Source organism: Rattus norvegicus, chromosome 20, assembly GCF_036323735.1.
Source record: "Rattus norvegicus strain BN/NHsdMcwi chromosome 20, GRCr8, whole genome shotgun sequence".
Lineage (NCBI taxonomy): Eukaryota > Metazoa > Chordata > Mammalia > Rodentia > Muridae > Rattus > Rattus norvegicus.
The window spans coordinates 27,956,939-27,976,627 of NC_086038.1; the positions used below are offsets into that span (position 1 = coordinate 27,956,939).

General features: G+C 46.1%; 1 protein-coding gene across 3 annotated transcripts in view; it reads right to left on the reverse strand.

Moving 5' to 3' along the window:
* Window positions 1-3,581: 3,581 nt before the first annotated feature.
* The window catches only part of Mcu (mitochondrial calcium uniporter), a 162,584-nt gene continuing 146,476 nt past the window's right edge, over window positions 3,582-19,689 (reverse strand). For 2 of the 3 annotated variants that reach the window (XM_039098623.2, XM_039098624.2), the window contains exons 7-10: window positions 11,838-11,998; window positions 9,975-10,178; window positions 7,674-7,790; window positions 3,582-5,414 (exon numbers count right to left, since the gene is read on the reverse strand). In XM_039098623.2, the coding sequence (XP_038954551.1) occupies window positions 5,337-5,414; window positions 7,674-7,790; window positions 9,975-10,178; window positions 11,838-11,998 (560 nt within the window). In that variant the 3' untranslated portion in view covers window positions 3,582-5,336. The remainder of the gene's footprint in view (window positions 5,415-7,673; window positions 7,791-9,974; window positions 10,179-11,837; window positions 11,999-19,689) is intronic. The other variant, NM_001106398.1, reaches the window with a different exon arrangement.

Consider the following 19,689-nt stretch of genomic DNA (forward strand, 5'->3'; position numbering starts at 1 on the left):
TAAGCCCCCAAATACCCTGGTGACAGGGAAGAAACTTTCCACTATACATCAGGGAGGGGGGGAAACCAGCTTGCTATTCTGGAGAGATCTCAGAACCATACCGGGACAGCTTTCAACATATAAATGGTATTTAGGGGAGTGGATGAGATTGCCTAAGGGAGGTGTGCCTCAGGTTAGAGCATTGTGGGAAGTAAACATTTAAAAATGGTCACTGGCAGGAGACTCTGCAGAGAAGACAGAGAAACTGAGGTCTTGGAGAGGGAAATCCAAGGGCTGAGTTGCAGGAGCCGTTTGAAGGACATGGCCCTGTTTAGCAGGTGCCATACTCATAAAGGATATGCAAATGATATGCAAATGTGAACATATAAAGCAGGTAACAACGTTCTGTACGATCCCAAGGAAATGACTCAAAAGGTGCTTTATGGAGGGAGGACATGGTGTGAGCCTTGTTAGGAAGAAGAAAAGGAAAGATGTTGGAAAAAACAATCAATGGCATTTATGTCATCCCCCTGTAAGGGTCAGGGAACGCTGAGGAAGAGGGGGCAAGGAGTGTGTAGGAGCCAGGAGGCAGGGTGACAGGCTTCAAAATGCCGTCTAGACTTAACACAATTCTAGTCGTGAACTAACAACCACGGCTACCCACACTGACCTGCACAAGGCTGGCCCTGTCAACCATCTGTCATGGCAGGGATTGGCTACTGATAGATTCTGAGAGAAGGGGCATCATTGTCATCACCAGGCTCTCATGGGCAGCTCCATGGTCACACAGATGACCCCTGTTTAAAGTACTCAGTGAGTCATTAAATAAAATGTATAGACATGACTTAAGAGAGAGATAAACGTCTATAGCAGGGACACGCCCCCGCAGTCATTGGCCTACACGTGATCTAGCTTTCTTTTCTTCCTGTTGTTTCTCTGGAGCAATGGTTCATCTGGACCACAGTCTCAAGAGAATGGGTGCGCAGAGGTCTAAGAATGTGCAGTTCTAGTACAGGACCCTCTGCTAGTCTCCCCTGTTCCCTCAGCCAAACTGCACTGCCCTACCCTGTTGCTGTAAAAATATAATAATAAAGCATTGTGGTTCTTTTACCCGCTAGGTCCTGCACCTCAGTGCCCCAAGATATCTGTTGGATATCTTGGCGGAAACACATCCCAGCCGCACACTTTCCTACACTCAAACCCTCAATAAAAGAACACACAACACAATAATCTTTGACCCAGTTGGTAAGATATAATTGCCCACTTAAACATACAAAGCCCAGTACCATCCATCCCTTAGGAACATTAATAACAACCTGTAAATACACAGAGCAGAATCTTAACATCACCGCCATGGCTTCTCACCCTCTCCTCTCTCCTGTCTCTTCCTTTCTGTTCTAGTCTCCTCCTCTTCCTTCAAACTTCTCTCCCGCCCATCCTTCCTTCTCCTCCAATGTCAGGCCTCCTTCTATCCTGTACCTGCCCCTTACCTGTACTTTACAAATTCAGTGGGGAGAAGGCTCTGGTGAAGTCACCTGATTCCTGAGTACTGACTAGGCAGCTGTCCTTGGGGCAGTGGAATTAGCATCAAAATACAGATAATTTCAGGGCAAACCACAACACCACCCAGTGACAGACCGGCTCTGATCAGTCTGTCTTTAGTGGCAATTCACGGCTTTAAATACAACAAACTATCCCTAACATAAAGATCTCCCCCAAAACTATCATTTATACCTTTGAATTTGACTAGATATTTCACACAAGTGGAATCGTAACGCGTTGTTTTAATGTTTTTTTTTCCATTTGGCATATTATTGTCACAGTTCATCCGTGTTAGAGCATGTCAGAACTTTTGTTGTTCATGGCCACATCCAGCCATCTGTGGCTGGAACCTCAGAAGTGTGCTGGTGGACACTTGGCAGTTCTTCTGAATAACGCCCTCATTATCTGAATCTTCAAATTCTTTCTGAAACATACTTAGAATTGCTGAGTTATGGCTGTTCTGTTTAGCGTTGCTTTTGACTAGTATCTAGTACTTAGTGGATAATTTGCAAAGCATCGTGTAATAGAACTCATCCATTGTCTAGGATTTGCCATGAACCCCCACAAGGTAGATGTTATACCCACATCTTAGAGACAGCACAGGCGTTTTCAGAAAGAATAAGTGCTTGCCCATTTCCCACGGAGAAGCCCAACCATAATTTACTCTTCATCTGCCTCAAATCCCCCAGGCAAACCCGAACAGAACTTTGAGTGCAGTTAATGGGAAAGTTTCACCTTTCCCTACTTTATGCTTCTCTTACCTCAGAGGTATCCTGTGAGGCTCTGTAAGCTGCAGGGGGAGGGACAGACTCTTCAGCAGAGCAGCCAGAGACCACATTGCTGCTGGGTGGGTTGTTTGTTTGTTTTAAAGATGTATTTATTTTATATACTCACATACACAGCAGTTTAGCTGTCCTCAGACACACCAGAAGAGGGCATCAGATCTCATTACAGATGGTTGTGAGCCACCATGTGGTTGCTGGGAATTGAACTCAGGACCTCTGGAAGAGCAGTCAGTGCTCTTAACCACTGAGCCATCTTTCCAGCCTCTTGTTTTTGTTTTTTGACACACCCTTTGATAATGGTGGTTCCCCATGATAATTTCCTAGTTAGTGATCATTATAAATTTGATTCCGTTTCTGAAAATAATGAATATTTACTTTGATTTGTCTTTGAACAGCTTTCTGGCATATCAGGTAATGGAGGAATGACATAGAAGTGATTGATTGTTTTCCTCCCTGTACATTAAAAGTCGAAGACACCAGTTTCAAGGATGCTTTCTACTTAACTACAGAGGTGACTTGACCTCTTGGTGTCTGAAGAGTTGGGGATATGATATCCATTTATGTTTGGGAAGAATTAATGACACATACATTCTAGGAAGAAAGCTTACTTTGATACTCCTATTTTTTTAAAGATGTATTTATTTATTCTATATGAGTACACTGTAGCTGTCTTCAGACACACCAGAAGAGGGCATCAGATCCCACTACAGATGGTCGTGAGCCACCATGTGGTTGCTGGGAATTGAACTCAGGACCTCAGGAAGAGCAGTCAGTGCCCTTAACCACTGAGTCATCTCTCCAGCCCCAATAGTCCTATTTTTATAAAAATCTACCTTGATTTATTTTTTTGTTTGTCTGTTTGTTTAGGTTTATTTTATGTACATGAGCACACTGTCACTGTCTTCAAACACACCAGAAGAGGGCATCAGATCTCATTACAGATGGTTGTGAGCTACCATGTGGTTGTTCGGAATTGAACTCAGGACCTTTGGAAGAGCAGACAGTGCTCTTAACCACTGAGCCATCTCTCCAGCCCACTGTTTGTTTTTGGAGACGGGGTATGACTGTGTATCTCTTGCTGGCCTGGAACTCTCTGGTCTAGAAATCACAGAGATCCACCTTCCTCTGCCTCCTGAGAGAATACTGGGATTAAACATGAGTGTCATCATGTCTTACCCATATAAAATAAAATTTTAGACAGAAAAATATTCCTAGCTACAATTACAGGAAAGGCAGTTTCCTTCTGGCTTTGTTGTAAAGAACAAGATGCCATGATTCAAAAATTGAATAAGTATTTATTGTTCCAGAAGGTACATTGCTTTTTATACATATTTCATAAATGATACAGGATTGTACACGTGTTCCACATCTTGCTTGCCCCCCCCCTGCCTCCCACACCACCCAGATGATTTGCTCATTGCACTGTGCCATTCCTTCTTAAGAACCCTGCACACAAACAGGATAGATGGCTTAAAAATACTCTACACAAGGAAAAGAATCAAGAGAGGTTGAACACCAGGAAGGAAGGAGGAGGCGGGCTGGGGACTGGGACATGCATCCTCTCACTCCGGCAGGCCGGTGACAGCTGGTGGTGGAAGCGGTGGCCCGGCTGGCCTACACCCCTGCAAGGCACCTGGAGTCTGGGTTTGTCCTCTGAAGGTTTTCTTTCATACACAATGATCCCAAAAAGAGGAGGCAAAAGAAACCCCTTGTCCCATGAGGAGGGGTGAATCATGTGAAGGAAAAAAAGAAAACCAAACACCCAGTCAGCTGTGTGGCAAGCCCCCGTCCTCACTGCCATCCTGTCCCCAGAACAGTTAAAAACAGGACGCTAGGTAGAGCGCTTTGACTTCGAGCGCAGGTGCCATCTGGTAAGATGATAGAAATCACTCTGATAAGAGTGTAAGAGTAATTCTTCTGTCTCTCGCTAAGATAAAAAGAAACAGGGTGGAGAAGACAGGCTACAGGAAGCCATAGAAAGGTATTCTGGGTAAAAAGAGAGCTGCACCCTTTGAGATCTGCCCTTGATTTACAGCAACTGGGGTGGTCGAGCTGTGAGGGCGCATGATGGTGAGGAAGCTTGTGTCTGATGACCCGAGAGCATCCTGGTTCTGAGGAGCCGTCTTTAGCTGATCTGTAATCCTTACATCCTCCTCCTTTGGGAACAGGGATGAGCACTGGCCTGATCCGTGGTGTGCAGGAGGCGAGGGTTATCATCAATGGGGTCGGTGTAGGAAGGAAGGGATCTCCTCCTCCTCTCAAGACTACTTAGTAAAAAAACAAAACAAAACAAACAAACAAAAAAAAAAAAACCCAAAATACAAAAAAACCCTCATGCAGTACTGCCACTGACTTCTAGACAGTGATTCGGAGCCCAGGGAGACAGACATGAGATCTCATTAAGAGATAATCTAAGTGTCAATTATCAAACAATTATAAATTAATTCCAATGATTACGTGGGCAAAAGCAGTGTAACCGACCAATTCCAGGAGTAGGTAGGTGGTCAGAAAAGGGTGCAGGACGGAGACAGTCCGGTAACCGCAGAGACTGGGTCCAGCTTAAAATGCAGGCTAACCGCACCGGCTCAGACTCTGCCAATCACGCATCAGAAGATTTGATTTTCTTATCTACTTATATATTCCTATGTCAAAAATAAGAAACTTTAAATTAAAAAAAAAAAACAAAATCTAGAGCTGAGTGGGATGCTGGTGTGTTCGTGTTTTGCACACCCTGCAAAGATGCACGAAGCAAACCCAGCACCCCCTCGAGCTGTGACGTCATCACTCTCACCCAGAATCGGGTGCTCAAGACGAGATTCGCAAAGCCCTTTGCACTTGGATTCCACGAAGCCTGATCCTCGGCATTTAAGATCCCCTTTCCCCTAAGATCCTTTTTGTGTTTTGTTTTTAGAATTAAAGGTAAAAACCCTCTACCCCACACGGCCCCAGCATCCACCTGCCATGCTTTAATTAAAAAGGCGTGAGTTACAAACAGGGGCGCTGACTGCCGGGATTCACGCTCATCTCTGATCATTCCTTTTCTCCGATCTGTCGGAGGGGCAGATGTACTTGTAGCGGGTCTCTCAGTCTCTTAAGATCCATTTCTGCCTAAAATAGAAACAACAGGTGAGGAAGGGCAGCTAAGGAAGCCCACAGGGACAGTGCCTACCAAGACCGCTCTCCTTCCTGACCATCCTCTCAGGGACTCAGAAAACCCTAAGTCAGATGTCTTTAGCCCAAGGCAGAGCTGCCCAGCCAGGCTCCCAGCAGAGCAGACCTGCTCGGGGGGGTAAGGAGCCCAGCCTAAGATTGCAGAGACATGGTGCGTGACAGCATTTCTCCATACAGCTTTAGGAGGAGCTGGTCTTAATCCCTGGCATTTAAGACTTCATTCATTCATTTGATATCTATTTAAGTATTTTAGTCAGCAAAGTTTAGGGTTTTGTTTTTGTTTTTTGTTTTTTTGTTTTTTAAAAGATAGGGTCTTTCTGTGTTGCCCTGGCTGTCCTGGAACTTACTCTGTAGACCAGGCTGGCCTTGAACTCGAGATCTGCCTGCCTCTGCCTCCCGAGTGCCGGGGTTAAAGGGTGCACCACCAGGCTTGGCTTTGCTGTTGACTTTTGAAGTAGTCTCACTCTGGAGCTTAGGTTAACCTCGAACTCATAGAATCCTTCCTACCTCAGACTTCACTGTGAGTCTTAAGACTGCTACAGCAGTATTAAGGGAGATGTGCAGTCAACGGAAGCATCCTTGAAGCCTGTCACATGCTTGGGTCTCATCCTTAGGTAGCTGTATTAGTTATCATGGGTGGGGCTAACGTTACTCTATTTGTATTGGTCCAGAGATGACTGGTCAGGAATACACGTGGCTCAGAGTGATGTCATGCAGCCACAGACGGCAATGTGAGTGTGCACTTACACACACTCTCTCTCACACACACATACATGTACATGATCATACACACTCACAAACACAGATACACACACATAGATGCACAGGCATACAGAGAGACAGACACAGAGACAGAGGCACACACAGACACACACATGTGCACCACACATACACACACAAGCACATGTACTCATATGCTCACAAACACACAGACACACTCACACAGACATATACAAAAAACACTTTCCTCCCCTCACAGACACACACACACACACACACACACACACACACCACACATACATATACACACACTCACACAGACATACACATATACCACAGACACACACACACACAGGTATGGACACACAAACAGACATAGACACAGACACACACACACTCACCACACACACACACACACACACACACACACACACACACATCACACCCCAGAGAAGGGCGGCCAAGCACTCTGAGGAGGGAAGGCCTTCTGGGGACTGTTGTAAAGCTCTAAAACCACAAGACTCTGGGGGGAAAGTGAGGGTTTACCCACCCAAGTCAAAGGAACTGCAGGAGTTTGAAGGAGGAGCAGCTTCTGTGAAAAGAAGCTCATATCCCCCAGCACGGCCTCGGCATGCACTGCCGAGCCCTCCCTGGCTCTCCTCAGCTCAGTTTGCTCTTGTGCAGCTGCTTCTGTCCAATTCACTTGGAAAATCTTTGGATCAGTCATTGTAGAAAGATTAAAAAAAGAGAAAAACAACAAGGAAACAGCAACAAAAAACTCTTCGGGTGACTCTAGTTCAAAACCAGGTGGTTCTGAAGAACCGACTATGAAAAAAGAAACATAGCTCTAAAATTTTCAGTGTGTTTGTGTCAACAATACAGTGGGGGCTCACCATTTTCATCTGCTGAGATGAGAGCTGGAGCCGGTGTGGTGATGGCACAGGGCGCACGCCCAGTGCTGGTGCCTGAGGCTGAGGTAGGAGGGTCACCTGGAGTTAGAGGCCAGCCTAGGGCAGGCGTCCGACTGTCTCTCCAACAACAGCAGCCAGCAAACCCAGCTGGGGTGAGAGCACCTGCCTAGCGTGTCTGAAGTCCTCATCTCAACACTCAGCGTCTCCTAAACCTTCGAGGTAGTCAGGCCAAACACTTGGAAGATGGAGGCAGGAGGACCAGAGTTTGAATCATCCACAACTGCTATATAGTGAGTTCAAGGACAGCCTGGGTCACAGACGGCACTGACTTAAAACAATCAAACAGAACAATATCCTTCTAACAGGAAACCAACCTCCCTTCAGAAAACCAAAAACCAACCTTCTAGGTAAACGTCCGTTGCTAAAGCTTTTTATTAACCACCTTAATACAGGAAATGGGGGCTGGACCCCTCCTTCAGGCTGTCTGATTGAAGGACCACAGTTACCAATAATAATGGTGCTGTGTAAGACGGGGCTGGGTTCATTTAATTCCTAGAGAACTTACCTGAGCAATTGCATCCTTGAGTTGATTGTATTTCTCTAGGTCGAAACGAGACTTTTTGGCTCCTTTATGGAAAAATAATAAGTATTGTCTGTCTCTGGCTTCAGGATAAACATATTCCTACAACACAAGGGAGAAATAGCCTATTAGTCGTCGGCAGTAGCACTCTAAAGACACTCATTAACTGTGGTTGGTAATTCGGACTCCATACGTTAAGTACACACAGACAGTCCAATATGCTGCGTGACACATTTAGTCATTTCCTACACATTTGTTCCAGGCTTTAGCTGTTCTTTCTCAGCTACTGTCTATTCATTTCCCATTGCGACCTGGTATTGCCCTGTAGACCCCCAGTGCTGCCGTCTCCTCTACCATGGCTAAGCTGGGACGGTGATAGGTATGTGCTAGCAGGCCTGGATTCACCAGCTTTCATTATTTCAAGGGGTTTGCTGTCTTACAAAGACCCTTTATGTTGAGAACGAATGTAGCCATCACTGTAACGACTCCGAAGTGTTTAGATGAAGCTTAACAGTCGTTTAGCTCATGGTGCTAATTAGAGATGCTAGTTAGGTAAGCCAATGTTTAGCCTAAGAAATTATGTAAATCGATTGGCTAAATGTTTCTGGTCAGAGGTGTGACCAAATTGTTTATATTGCTATGTCATAACTTGTCACTTGGGGGCAGTAACAGGATTCTGGAAGTCCAGTGGAGCATGGAACCCAGGACAGACACAGCATTAAAGATACAAGTACGTGGCAATGAAGGAGAGTTGCCACTGAGCTCCAGACTAGCACCGCGGTGCTGCAAAGCTCCAGTGACCGTGTACAAAGCTGAGCTTTCTGGGGCAGTGTCACCCCCGCCACCCCTCCCTCCCAGTTCAAACTGGCCTAGAATTCTCTGTGTAAATCAGGATGACCTTGAACTTACAACACTCTCCTGCCTGTTACCTACGTGCTAGACTATGGTTGTGTGACGCGTACCTAGCATCTTCCGTATTTCCACTGTTAGATAATCCAGATAAGTTAGTTTTCACAAACAGCTACTCACAAATGAACTCAACAGAAGAGAATGTGATAGGAACGTTTACCGGAAAGAAGCTTGGGGGCAGGACACATTTGGGTTCAGTTCACCTTAGCAAAAGGTGCACAGACATTTTGGCAGATGTGAGAGGGCTTAATCTTTTCATAATCGAAGAAATGCAAAAATCCACAAATGCCATTTTAAAAGTTTTAGACTGGCAAGAATATATCAAAAACTGTTTCTGAATTGAAATGTAGCTGGGAAGGTTCTAGTGTGTGCCCAAGTGTGTGGCTCTGTTTTTTCATCTGTTCATTTTATTCAGCCCTCGAGATGTAAGGAACCACGTTACAGGGCAAGGGAGCGAGACGTGAACACCACCAGGCTGGGCAGGCGTGATGGAGCACACCAGTAACCCCGGCACACGGAGGCCCAGGCAGGCACCAGGCCACATGGAATTACAAAGTGTGAACCTGTTCCCCAAAGCAAACAAACCACACCTTTTCACACGCACACACAAGCCAAGTAAAGGGGGATATTATAGTCTCCTTTGAAGGAAAAGACACTGAACCAATAATAGTGAGACAGCAAGAAATAGAAAAGAATAGTTCACCGCAGTGTCTCAAGAGAAAAGGGAGACAAGGAGCTGTAGAAAAATGATTAAACATTCCCGAAAGATGAGAATTTAAGTAAGCTTTGAAATAGGACAGAAAGGAATAGTGAGAACTTTCCAGACTGAAGATGGCATGAGAAGGGGAGGGGGTGGGAGGGCATGGCAGGGGAGGGAAGGAGAGGGGAGATCTTTATGTTAGGGATAGTTTGTTGTGTTTAAAGCCGTGAATTACCACTAAAGACAGAGTGATCAGAGTTGATCTGTCACTGGGTGTGGTGGAGTGTGGGGCTCAGGTATGGCTCAGTGGTAGAGCGTGGGGCTCAGCGGTGGAGCATGGACAGAAAATCAAGCCAGTAGGGCTGGGGAGGTAGCTCAATGGTAGGCCACCTGTCTAGGGTTTGAGCCTCAGAACTTTAAGAATAATATTACAAACAGCAAACAAATAACTAAATATCAGGCAAAAAGGCAAACATGTCCCCTACAGTGGCACACTGTTCTGTTCTTACTTGCCTTACCGTGCTCTTAACTCTGGAAGCATCTATGCACATGAATCCTAGTGGCCTGCACTTCCCTGTCCATGTTTAGCACCCCCGACCATGCCGACACCTAACTGAGAGCTGTCACGTGAACTCCATTCCCAGTCTGTAAAAGGAGGCGTGGAGAGGGACCCTCACCTGGCGCGTCATTACAAAATACGCATACATGGCCATGGCGCTCCCATACGTGATGAAGTAGGTGACCGGTTCCATGATGTCCCAGGAGTATTCCCACCAGGTAAGCCGGGCCAAAATGCCAAACTGTGTGGCCATGTAGGCAAGGCCTCCCCATAGCACCAGAGTGGTCCTCTTCTCCGCTTTCCTGCTAATTTCAATCCGTACCTATGGGGCACGCGTGGACAACATCAGTCACTTGCTTTTAGAGCCAACTCACAAACTCTTTTAACTGCTCTACGTCCATTAAAGGAACAGGGCCTTCTGGCAAGCTGGAGTCGATTCCAGCAACGTAACCTAATAACAGCTGCAGGGCTCACTGAACAGAATGTCTGTAGCGACAGCAAAGATTTCTGTGTTTCATTAGAGTTTTACCCTGGAAGTGGGTTCGTCCACCTGCAAGGCTAACTTTTGAAAGAGAAGAACAAAAGCCGCGACATCTGCTTATGGGTGTGCTGGACGTCATCCATTATCTGCTTCAGTTCAAACGCCGACGCCAGGACAAGAGGGTGAGCAGTCTGTGGGTGCTGAGTGAATGGACTCAGGACGACGTCTGCAGAATCCCCTCTAACAAGGGACACAGACAAGGACACCCAGGATTGTGCTACATGGTGGTATCGATGTAGTAACGACTGTCTTTACGAGAGCACAGGCACAATGTGAAAGGTACTTATTCTGCTCCTCAATCCTGATTATCCAGTTTCTTAAAATGAAAATATAGTCCCACGCCACACTGCCGTTTTGGTCAGTGAGGGACCCCATATACGACGTGCTCCCAAAAGACAGTGTGTGATTCACATGTTTGTGGCGATGCTGGCGAAAGTAAGGCCACTGCACTGTTAGCACATCAAAAGGTGATGTGATTCTTGAAGAGAAGCTAGGCTATGGGGAAGGTGATTCTAAACACCTCTGCTTTCTGTTGCTATGTTAGAGGCTGTTACACAAGCCTCATACGTGCAGGACGACCGGATCTTAAGACTGTAATGAGAGCCCAGCTGAATGAGGACCTCCACCATCTCTGTGCAAATGCACTCTGTGAGGTTCCCACAGTGGAATCTCGTAGAGACATTTCTCAGAATGTGTCCCCATCAGTAAGTGAGCTGTGGCTGCACTGGCAATGTTACAAACATTCAGGTTAATGTTTCTAAAAAGTGAAAGGAGAAAATCAGTCCTGGGCCTACAACTGTAGTGTCCTTCCTGTGTAAGTACAGACGAGTACAGGTACGTGAATGACACATTAAAACCTGAATCATAGTGGCTGTGAGGTGCTCAGTGGGTAAGGGAGCTTGCCAGCAAGGTTGATGATGTGAGTTCGATTCCTGGGACCCACACTTAAGGGAGAAAACAGACTCCTGCCTGTTGTCCTCTGCTGTCTGCATGAGCTCACTGTGTTGTGCGGGTGTTGGCAGATTTATAAATAAATAAATGAAACCTGGATCATATCTACACTGCTTTAGGGTTTATTTTCTGTATCAGTAATACCATAGACATTTCCTATAGCACAACTTTACATAAATAGTGTCCCATATACTATTCATCTGACACCCTCTACAACCAGAAGCTCTCGGGGTCAGCAGTAATTCTAGTCTTTGTATCAGCAGTGGTAAATCTGGTACGGGGCGGTACAAATGGACCTTGGGGTTCTTGGTCTATCGCTGAGCTTCAATTTCCTTTCTTCTGGCTGCGATGGAAACTTTTTTAGTGGTTCAGACCAAAAAGTTAATGGACCAATTTGAACGAGTGGTCCCGATTGTGTCACAGTGAGACACAGAAGCCCATGCGTACTGCGGGAAAGGGTAATGCAGGGGGAGGCTGAGGGAGTCTCACCTTCTCCAGGGGGGCCAGCTGCTGTCTGAGGTCCTCTAACCTCTCCACGAGCTCCCGCTCCTTATTAAGCTGATGCTGCTCAATGCACAGTGTGGTGTAGAGCTGCTGGACCAGCGTCTTCACATCGTTCAGGGTCTCTGCGTTTTCATGGCTCAGGAGGTCTAAAAGGAAGGGTTGTGATGGGGTCAGGATGTGATGTATGAGAGAAGAATAAAAAAAAACCTTAAAATAAAATAACAATTGAATATCTTGGCCAGGAGATGGCTCAGTGGGCAAAGGTGCCTGCCACCAAGCCTGATGTCCCAAGTTCAATCCCAGGGAACAACATGGTAGAGGGAGAGAAGTAATTCCCACAGGCTGTCCCCTGACTTTCACATGTGGACGAGTACGCACACACTCAAAGCATGTGAACCTGCACACCTACATAAATAAATACAAATGTAGGCAGCACTGAACACTTTAAATGATGAATGCTATTCCCAGAACTATTAGGAAATGACATGGCCATTCCATCCATTACAGGAGACCTCCGGCATTAAACTGAATAACTGCTTTTTAAAAAAATCAGTCTACATATCAAGGAAGTAAAGTCACATGAGGGCAACTCCAAACCCTGAAATCAACACCCACTATTTTATTCATGGACGTTCAAGTTCTATGAATACAGACATGGCCCAGGGAAACTCGAAGGGTAACCCTCGTGGTGGGTGTGGCTGGGGAGCTTGTGTAGCCAGTTCAATCCTCAGTCCTAAAAAGAGTAATATCCCAACAGACACAATTGCATAATTATCTCAAAAAGTTAATCACAGCAGTCTGTGCAAGGCCAGGATGTAGACTGGAGAGTAAATGATGAAGCCTTCAATGTGGGATCTTCAAGTCATCATGACAACAGGACCCACCCTGGGGCAAAGCGGCAATTTCACATGGGATACAGCATTTCCACACGAGGACACGCCATTCTGGATGGCGTTTCTTCTGTAACCTGTCTGGAACCTTCCTGTGATGTGGTGGAATCCACTGCTCCTAACTCCCAGGCCGAGAGCTGAGCCAAGGTGTAGCTGCTGCAAGCCCCTAGGACTCAGCCCTCTTTCCAAAAGATAAATCCTGAAGTTGACAAGAAGTCTCTGTGGATAAAGGGTTCTTTCCCAAACAGTACCCTGTGCTGTGTTGGTTTGAGTGAGAATGGCCCCATAGGCTCGGCTGTTTGAATGCTTGGTCCCCAGTTGGTGGCCTTGTCGAAGGAGTGTGTTATGGGAAGTGGGCTTTGAGGCTTTAAGCCATGCCCAGTGCTCATGGCCTCCTATTTTGGGTGGAGATGCAGCCCCCAGATGCGCTCTAGTTCCATGCCTAGTTGCCCGTGTGCTTCCATGGAGTCTGTTATGATGGCTGTGGACTTGCATTGCACTGGAACCATGCATGAGCCCAGACAAACCCTTGGTCTTGTGTTTGATCACAGTCTTTGGAAACAAGGTTTGCATTTGTTTTACAATAAAGGAAACTTCTATTAGCAAGTCATTAAAATGTGTTAGTTAAAAAACCCTCAGGCTATGGGTTCTACCATTCAGAATTAGTTAATTGATTAAGAGACAATGTCTCATTATGCAGCTTAGGCTGGCCTTGAATTCATCTCACGACCCTTCTGCCTCTGTCTCCTGAGCTGGGATCTCAGGCAAGCATCCCCATGCCTCTGAACTGTAATTTTCCATCAGTCTTCCGTGCTCACTAAGGTGGTACACTCCCCACCCCCACTCTGCTGGGTTGTTTTCTCATTCTGCAGTCATAGAAAAGTTTCTTCCAAAGTCTATCTTTTTAAACTTCTTTTAATATATGTTAATGTTTAATGGTGTTTTTTCTTCTTTAAAATCTGAACTCTGATCCACACTCCCTCTGTCGCAACAGTTCTACATCTTGTCCTCCCATACATTCAAAGTTGCATGTAAAAACTGTGTCAAAAGATCAAGACTCCAAGTCCTGCTGGCAAATCAGAAAACAAGCAATGGAGGACTGGGGTGGGTGGGTGGGTGGGGCACAGGACGGACAGATGATGGACAGGGGAGGGGGATGGAGGGGGTGATACACGGATACAGGACAGACCTCATCCAGACAAATACAGCAGGCGGTTGTGGAGAAGGAGGAATTCCTTACTAACTGGCCCGGAAGGGCCCTAGAGCCTCTTACTAGGTGAGGGAAGCGGGTTAGTTAGGCTTTTATGGCTGGTCAATGTGCAAAATTGGAGTGTTTTTCCCAGAATGCCTTTCTCTGCGTGGCTGTGAGATTTTTGGGAGGAGAAGTGAAGCCGACAGCACCACACTTGGACGATGCTGAGGTTAGGAGTGAGGCCGACCAGAGATGTCTGCTGCTACTAGCTGTACCCGCTCTCCCTCGCGTTTGCAGCATTTGTTGGTTAGCAGCAAACCCAGGCCCAGAACCTTCTAAAAATGGCCTGTCCAACATGGGGCCACTAGCCACATGCTTCTGTATATTTTTAACTATTGAGTAAAACGTGTGTGTGTGTGCGTGTGTGTGTGTGTGTGTGTGTGTGTGTGTGTATATACACAGATATATATGTATATATATAAAATCAATATGCTATTTTTGAAATACATACACTGTGAAATGACTAAATATTTATTATTTCACACACTTTTTGTAATGAGAATACAAAATCTACTCTTAGTGTTGTTCAACAATACAATGCGTTGGTGAACTTATTGAACTTCTGTCTGTCTGTCTGTCTGTTTAATCTTCTGACTAACACTCTATGCCTTCCCAGGTGTCAAATTTAAATTACTGAAAAATCCAGCTCTTCAGCTACAGTCTACTTACTTATGTACTATATTTGACAGGGCAGAAACAAAACATTTTAATATCACAGAGTTTTCTTTTGGGGCACTGGGAATTAAACTCAAAGCCCTGTGCCGGAAAGTTCCATTTAACAACACAGAAGGATTTCTCTACCTACATTAAAGTGCTTCATCACAGTCCTCCATTAAAACCTGGACATGCATGTATTTCCAGGTTCTTAACCACCATGGTTCATCCATGGTGCCAAAGCATCAACATTTCTGACTTTTCCCTGATCCTCTAAGCTCCCCTTTTAGATCCTCTCTTCTTCAGCTATAGCTGTAACTGTCAGTGGTCTTCTTCCTACCACGAATATTTTCATGCCTGTGTATGGGTACATGTGTACTCATGTATGTGCATGTGTGTGCAAAGGCTGGAGGACAGCCTCAAGTGTCATCCTCAGAACATGGTTCACTATCGTTGACACAGGTCTGACCTGGGCTTACCATTAGGTTAGACCACTTGGTCCGTGAGCCCAGGGATCTGCCTGTCTCTGCCTCCCCAGCTCTGGGTATGGCCACCACGCTGGGCTCTTCCTGCATGTTCAGAGAACTGCGAATGAGGCAAGCACTTCCTGACTAACTTTCTCCCCAGCCCCTTGCCATGGTCTTTATCTTATAATATTCACATGGCTCTGCTCCATGAACTGAAATGTGACCAATAAATGATACAAATAGTGTGTGATATGTCGCCATTTGCCCAAAACATGCTTCTGTGCCATAAAGGAAAGCTGGGGACAGGGATTGGGTGAGTTTATGTAAGAATATTTTAGACTTTTGGAGCTGAACCTTATGAAGGTGTTACCCATTACACCATAACAACAAAGTAACATACCACCCAATGCTTACTAACAGCAACTTAAAAACTGGACAGTGATAAGCTATAGGTCACAGAGATGGATTCTACCTGGCCGAAAGTGAAGTTATCTTTTGGAGTCTGCACTGGTAAAGCCTTAGTAGAGTCAGAGTTTATGATTCATTTGTCAGGTTGCCTTAACAAGGATGATGTGACTGTAAGGTACTGTCGAGACACAGGTGACAACTGAAACCCCAACCCCTGACCTGGAGAAGTCACTGAAGATGAAGTCATAGGAAATGCAAAAGCTTAGCAATGGCTTAGCAATAGAACTGAGGGCTGGATCCTGCATGCCACACACACACACACACACACACACAACACATACACACACACTGTTGTGTACACACTCTGCACACACCAGCAGTCCCAGAATAATAACGGCAGAGAGCTATGCTAATATAATGAGCTATGAGTTGGCTCTCTGGTCTCTAACGAGGCAGTCATTATCCCTGGTTAGTTTGCTTTTCGACCTCACTCCTGAGCCATATCATTAGGACGTGAGCTAGTGCTCCAGCTTCCCGGATGGCTAAATGGGAACTGGCTTTAGTGGTGCCAATCTTGATGATTCTCCTAGTGGGGAAGTCGGATCCTCTTGTGACACGGGTTCCCTTCCTTTCCAGGAAGAGAAAGGCAGTTAGCTGTGTTTTGGGCTTCGTGTTCCTTTCTATGGTCTCACTTCTGTTTGAGATGTCAGTGGCCACCAGCCGTGACTACTAAAAGAATGTGGCAGAGTTGGTGACTAGCCCTCCTGCTATGACACGTCTCCCTGTTCCAACCTGGAATACAGGTCCTCTTGTTCCCCTGGCTTAGGCACAGGGATGTCAACATTTAAGGACCCACACCACCTACAGCCCTTGTAAACATGGCATGTGGCCATTCTGGGCTGAGAATGAGCCCTCTGTCTCTGGATCCTGGCATGTGTGATAGTTTATACGACATCCAGAGTATTTTTAGTTCTCAAAAGCCACACTATGCCACCACACACACAATTTTTTAAAGCTATGTATGAAGCCAGACATGTGGTGACAGCAGAAGGGGAGGGATGGTAGGAAAAGGGGAGCAATGGTAGGAGAGGGGAAGGGATGGCAGGGGAAGGGGAGGGGGGAGGGGTAGGAGAGGGGAGGGTTAGGAGAGGGGGAGGGGTCGTAGGAGAGGGGTAGGGGTAGGAGAGGGGGAGGGATGGCAAGGGAAGGGGAGGGGCCGTAGGAGAGGGGAGGGGTAGGAGAGGGGGAGGGGCAGTAGGAGAGGGGAGGGGTGGTAGGGGAAGGGGAGGGGTAGGAGAAGGGAGGGGTGGTAGGAGAGGGGAGGGGTAGGAGAGGGGAGGGGTGGTAGGAGAGGGGAGGGGTGGTAGGAGAGGGGAGGGGTGGTAGAAGAGGGGGAGGGGTGGTAGGAGAGGGGAGGGGTAGGAGAGGGGAGGGGTAGGAGAGGAGAGGGGTGGTAGGAGAGGGGGAGGGGTAAGAGAGGGGAGGGTTAGGAGAGGGGAGGGGAGGGGTAGAGAGGGGAGGGGCGGAAGGAGAGGGGGAGGGGCGGTAGGATTGATAATCTGAGGCTGGCCTCAGCTCTATTGTAAGACTGGCTCAAAGACCAAAGATAAAAAAAAAAATCTTCCAGAATCCTGCTGAGTTTACCAAACCTCACCCTTTGGGTTACAGTTCTCTCCATAGATTTTAGACTTTTGACCCCTGAGAACTTCATATCCCAATCAATTTCTAGTGAAGCTGGGCAGATACCTCATAGTTTTGAGTCACAGAAAAAGAAAAAAAAATCGCCCGTGAATCAAATATTAATTCCTCCTACAATCAGTTTCTGCTTTAGTTTTCCTTAATCTGCTTGAGAGCAGCTTTATTAAAAAGAGAGAGAGAAAGAGAGAGAGAGAGAGAGAGAGAGAGAGAGCGAGCATTTATTTCCGTTTGAAAGCACCGACACATTATTGGATCATTACTGGATCATTATTTGGTCATAATGCCAAATGAAAGCCCTTAGTGTGTGCTCTGCACATGGAAACACATATTTACTTTCCTGAGTGTTACACTTCACTCGTTCACTCGCTCATTCATTCGTTTCCTGTTGTCAGACAAGGAAGTCTGGCCTCTGGCAAAGAAAATGTTCCCCGTTTGGTTCCTTAATTCCTTCAACATGGAGTGACCGTGAGTCACAGCCCGCCCTCTCGGAGGGCATTTACAGAGAAAAAGAAGAAGCAGAATTCAGAGGCTAATCTCTTTCAGTTTGTTTGGAGCCAGAGGAAGAATGAGCAGGATCCTTTGGGGTGTCATGGGCAAGCTGACATGATGATTTTAACATGAGAAAATGGAGGAGAGGAAGGAGTGGGGAGAAAGGGACCACGATGGGATGTGGGGTGATCTGATCTGGTAAGGCCAACATGGACTGTATTGGGGGTGTCAGACTTCCACGCTGAACATTTTCTTTGATATATTTAAAAAAAATTTTTTTTGAGACAAAAATTTGCGTGTTCCCTACTGTCCTGGAACTCACCGTGTAGATCAGGCTGGCCTTGAACTCATAGAGATCAGCTTGCCTCTGCCTCCTATGCGCTGGGGTTAATGGTGTGTGCCTCTATGGGCTGGCTTTAGTAAAATTCAGAGTAGGATTAAAAAGAGATGTCCTAGGAGGGTGGTTCTCAACCTGTGGGTCTCGACCCCTTTAGGGATGGCATATCAGACATTCACATTGAGATGCACAACAACGGCAAACTTACACTTACGGAGTGGCAACCGTAATTTTATGGTTATGGGTCACCAGACTATGGGGACTGTGTTGAAGGGTGGCAGCATGAGGGAGGCTGAGAACCTCTGGCCTAGGAAGTTCGTGTATGAGCAGAGACTGTGGAAGGGGCATTTGGAAGGGGAAATGACAAATATCTCAGGGCAAAGAGAGAGAGAGATGGTCCAGAGACATAAGAAGCAATGCTATTTCAGAGGGGCTGCTGGGCATCGACGCAGGGCAGAACCACACGGAGCTGGAGATGAAAAAAACCAGCAATACTGAAGCACACGGTTTATGTATGTGTGTGTGTGTGTGTGTGTGAGTGTGTGTGTGTGTGAGTGTGTGTGTGTGAGTGTGAGTGTGTGTTTATGTGTGTGTGAGTGTGTGTGAGTGTGAGAGTGTGTGTGTGAGTGTGTGTGAGTGTGTGTGAGTGTGTGTGAGTGTGTGTGAGTGTGTGTGAGTGTGTGTGTGAGTGTGTGTGAGTGTGTGAGTGTGTATGTGAGTGTGTGAGTGTGTGTGAGTGTGTGTGTGAGTGTGTGTGCAAGTGTGTGTGTGAGTGAGTGTGTGTGTGTGTGTGTGTGTGTGTGTGTGTGTGTGTGTGTGTAAAAACAGGCCATTGAAGTATTACCTTGCTTTGGTGCCCTCTTAAAATGTGTCCCCAAGGGGTTGGGGATTTAGCTCAGTGGTAGAGCGCTTGCCTAGCAAGCGCAAGGCCCTGGGTTCGGTCCCCAGCTCCGGAAAAAAAAGAAAAAGAAAAAAAAGAAAAAAAATGTGTCCCCAAGATGAACACCACTTTTCCCCTCCACACATAAATAAGTAAGTATGTGTATGTCAGAAGTTCCTAAGGGTCATGGACAGCCGTAGGACTCGGAACATTCTGAGTTTTATAGTGGGGACTATGAATTCAGCAGCAATCTGGATTCCTTGAAATCTGGTCCTTTTTTCATGTTAGTGATATTTGTCAGAGCCTGCCAATAGCTGTTTCCACTCAGTCATGGATCACAGAGATAATCAATCAACAGTCTATCATATGCTACATGTGTTGCTAGTGAGTTTTGTTTGACACCGTGTTTTACATATGTGCATTTAACTATGTCTAAAAAATACCCAGCTGTGTGTTGTAGATGAGATTATTGGAATTTTATGATAAAGCAGACTTTGTGTGAGATGATTTTGTTCAGTCATATGTGATGTGTTTAGGTTCTGTATATGCTTAAGGTAAACTTAGACATACTTTTTGTAAGTCAGGTCTATCTAATACAGTTTGTATTAATAATTCCCGTGCACTTACTAACCCAAGTCATGTCTGTACAATACCTGACTTTAGACTGCTGGATGTAAACCATCAGAGAAAGAGAAATGACTAATACCTAGCACAGTGTTTAATAGAACAGAGAAACCCTTACTTAAGCATAGAGATTCCCTG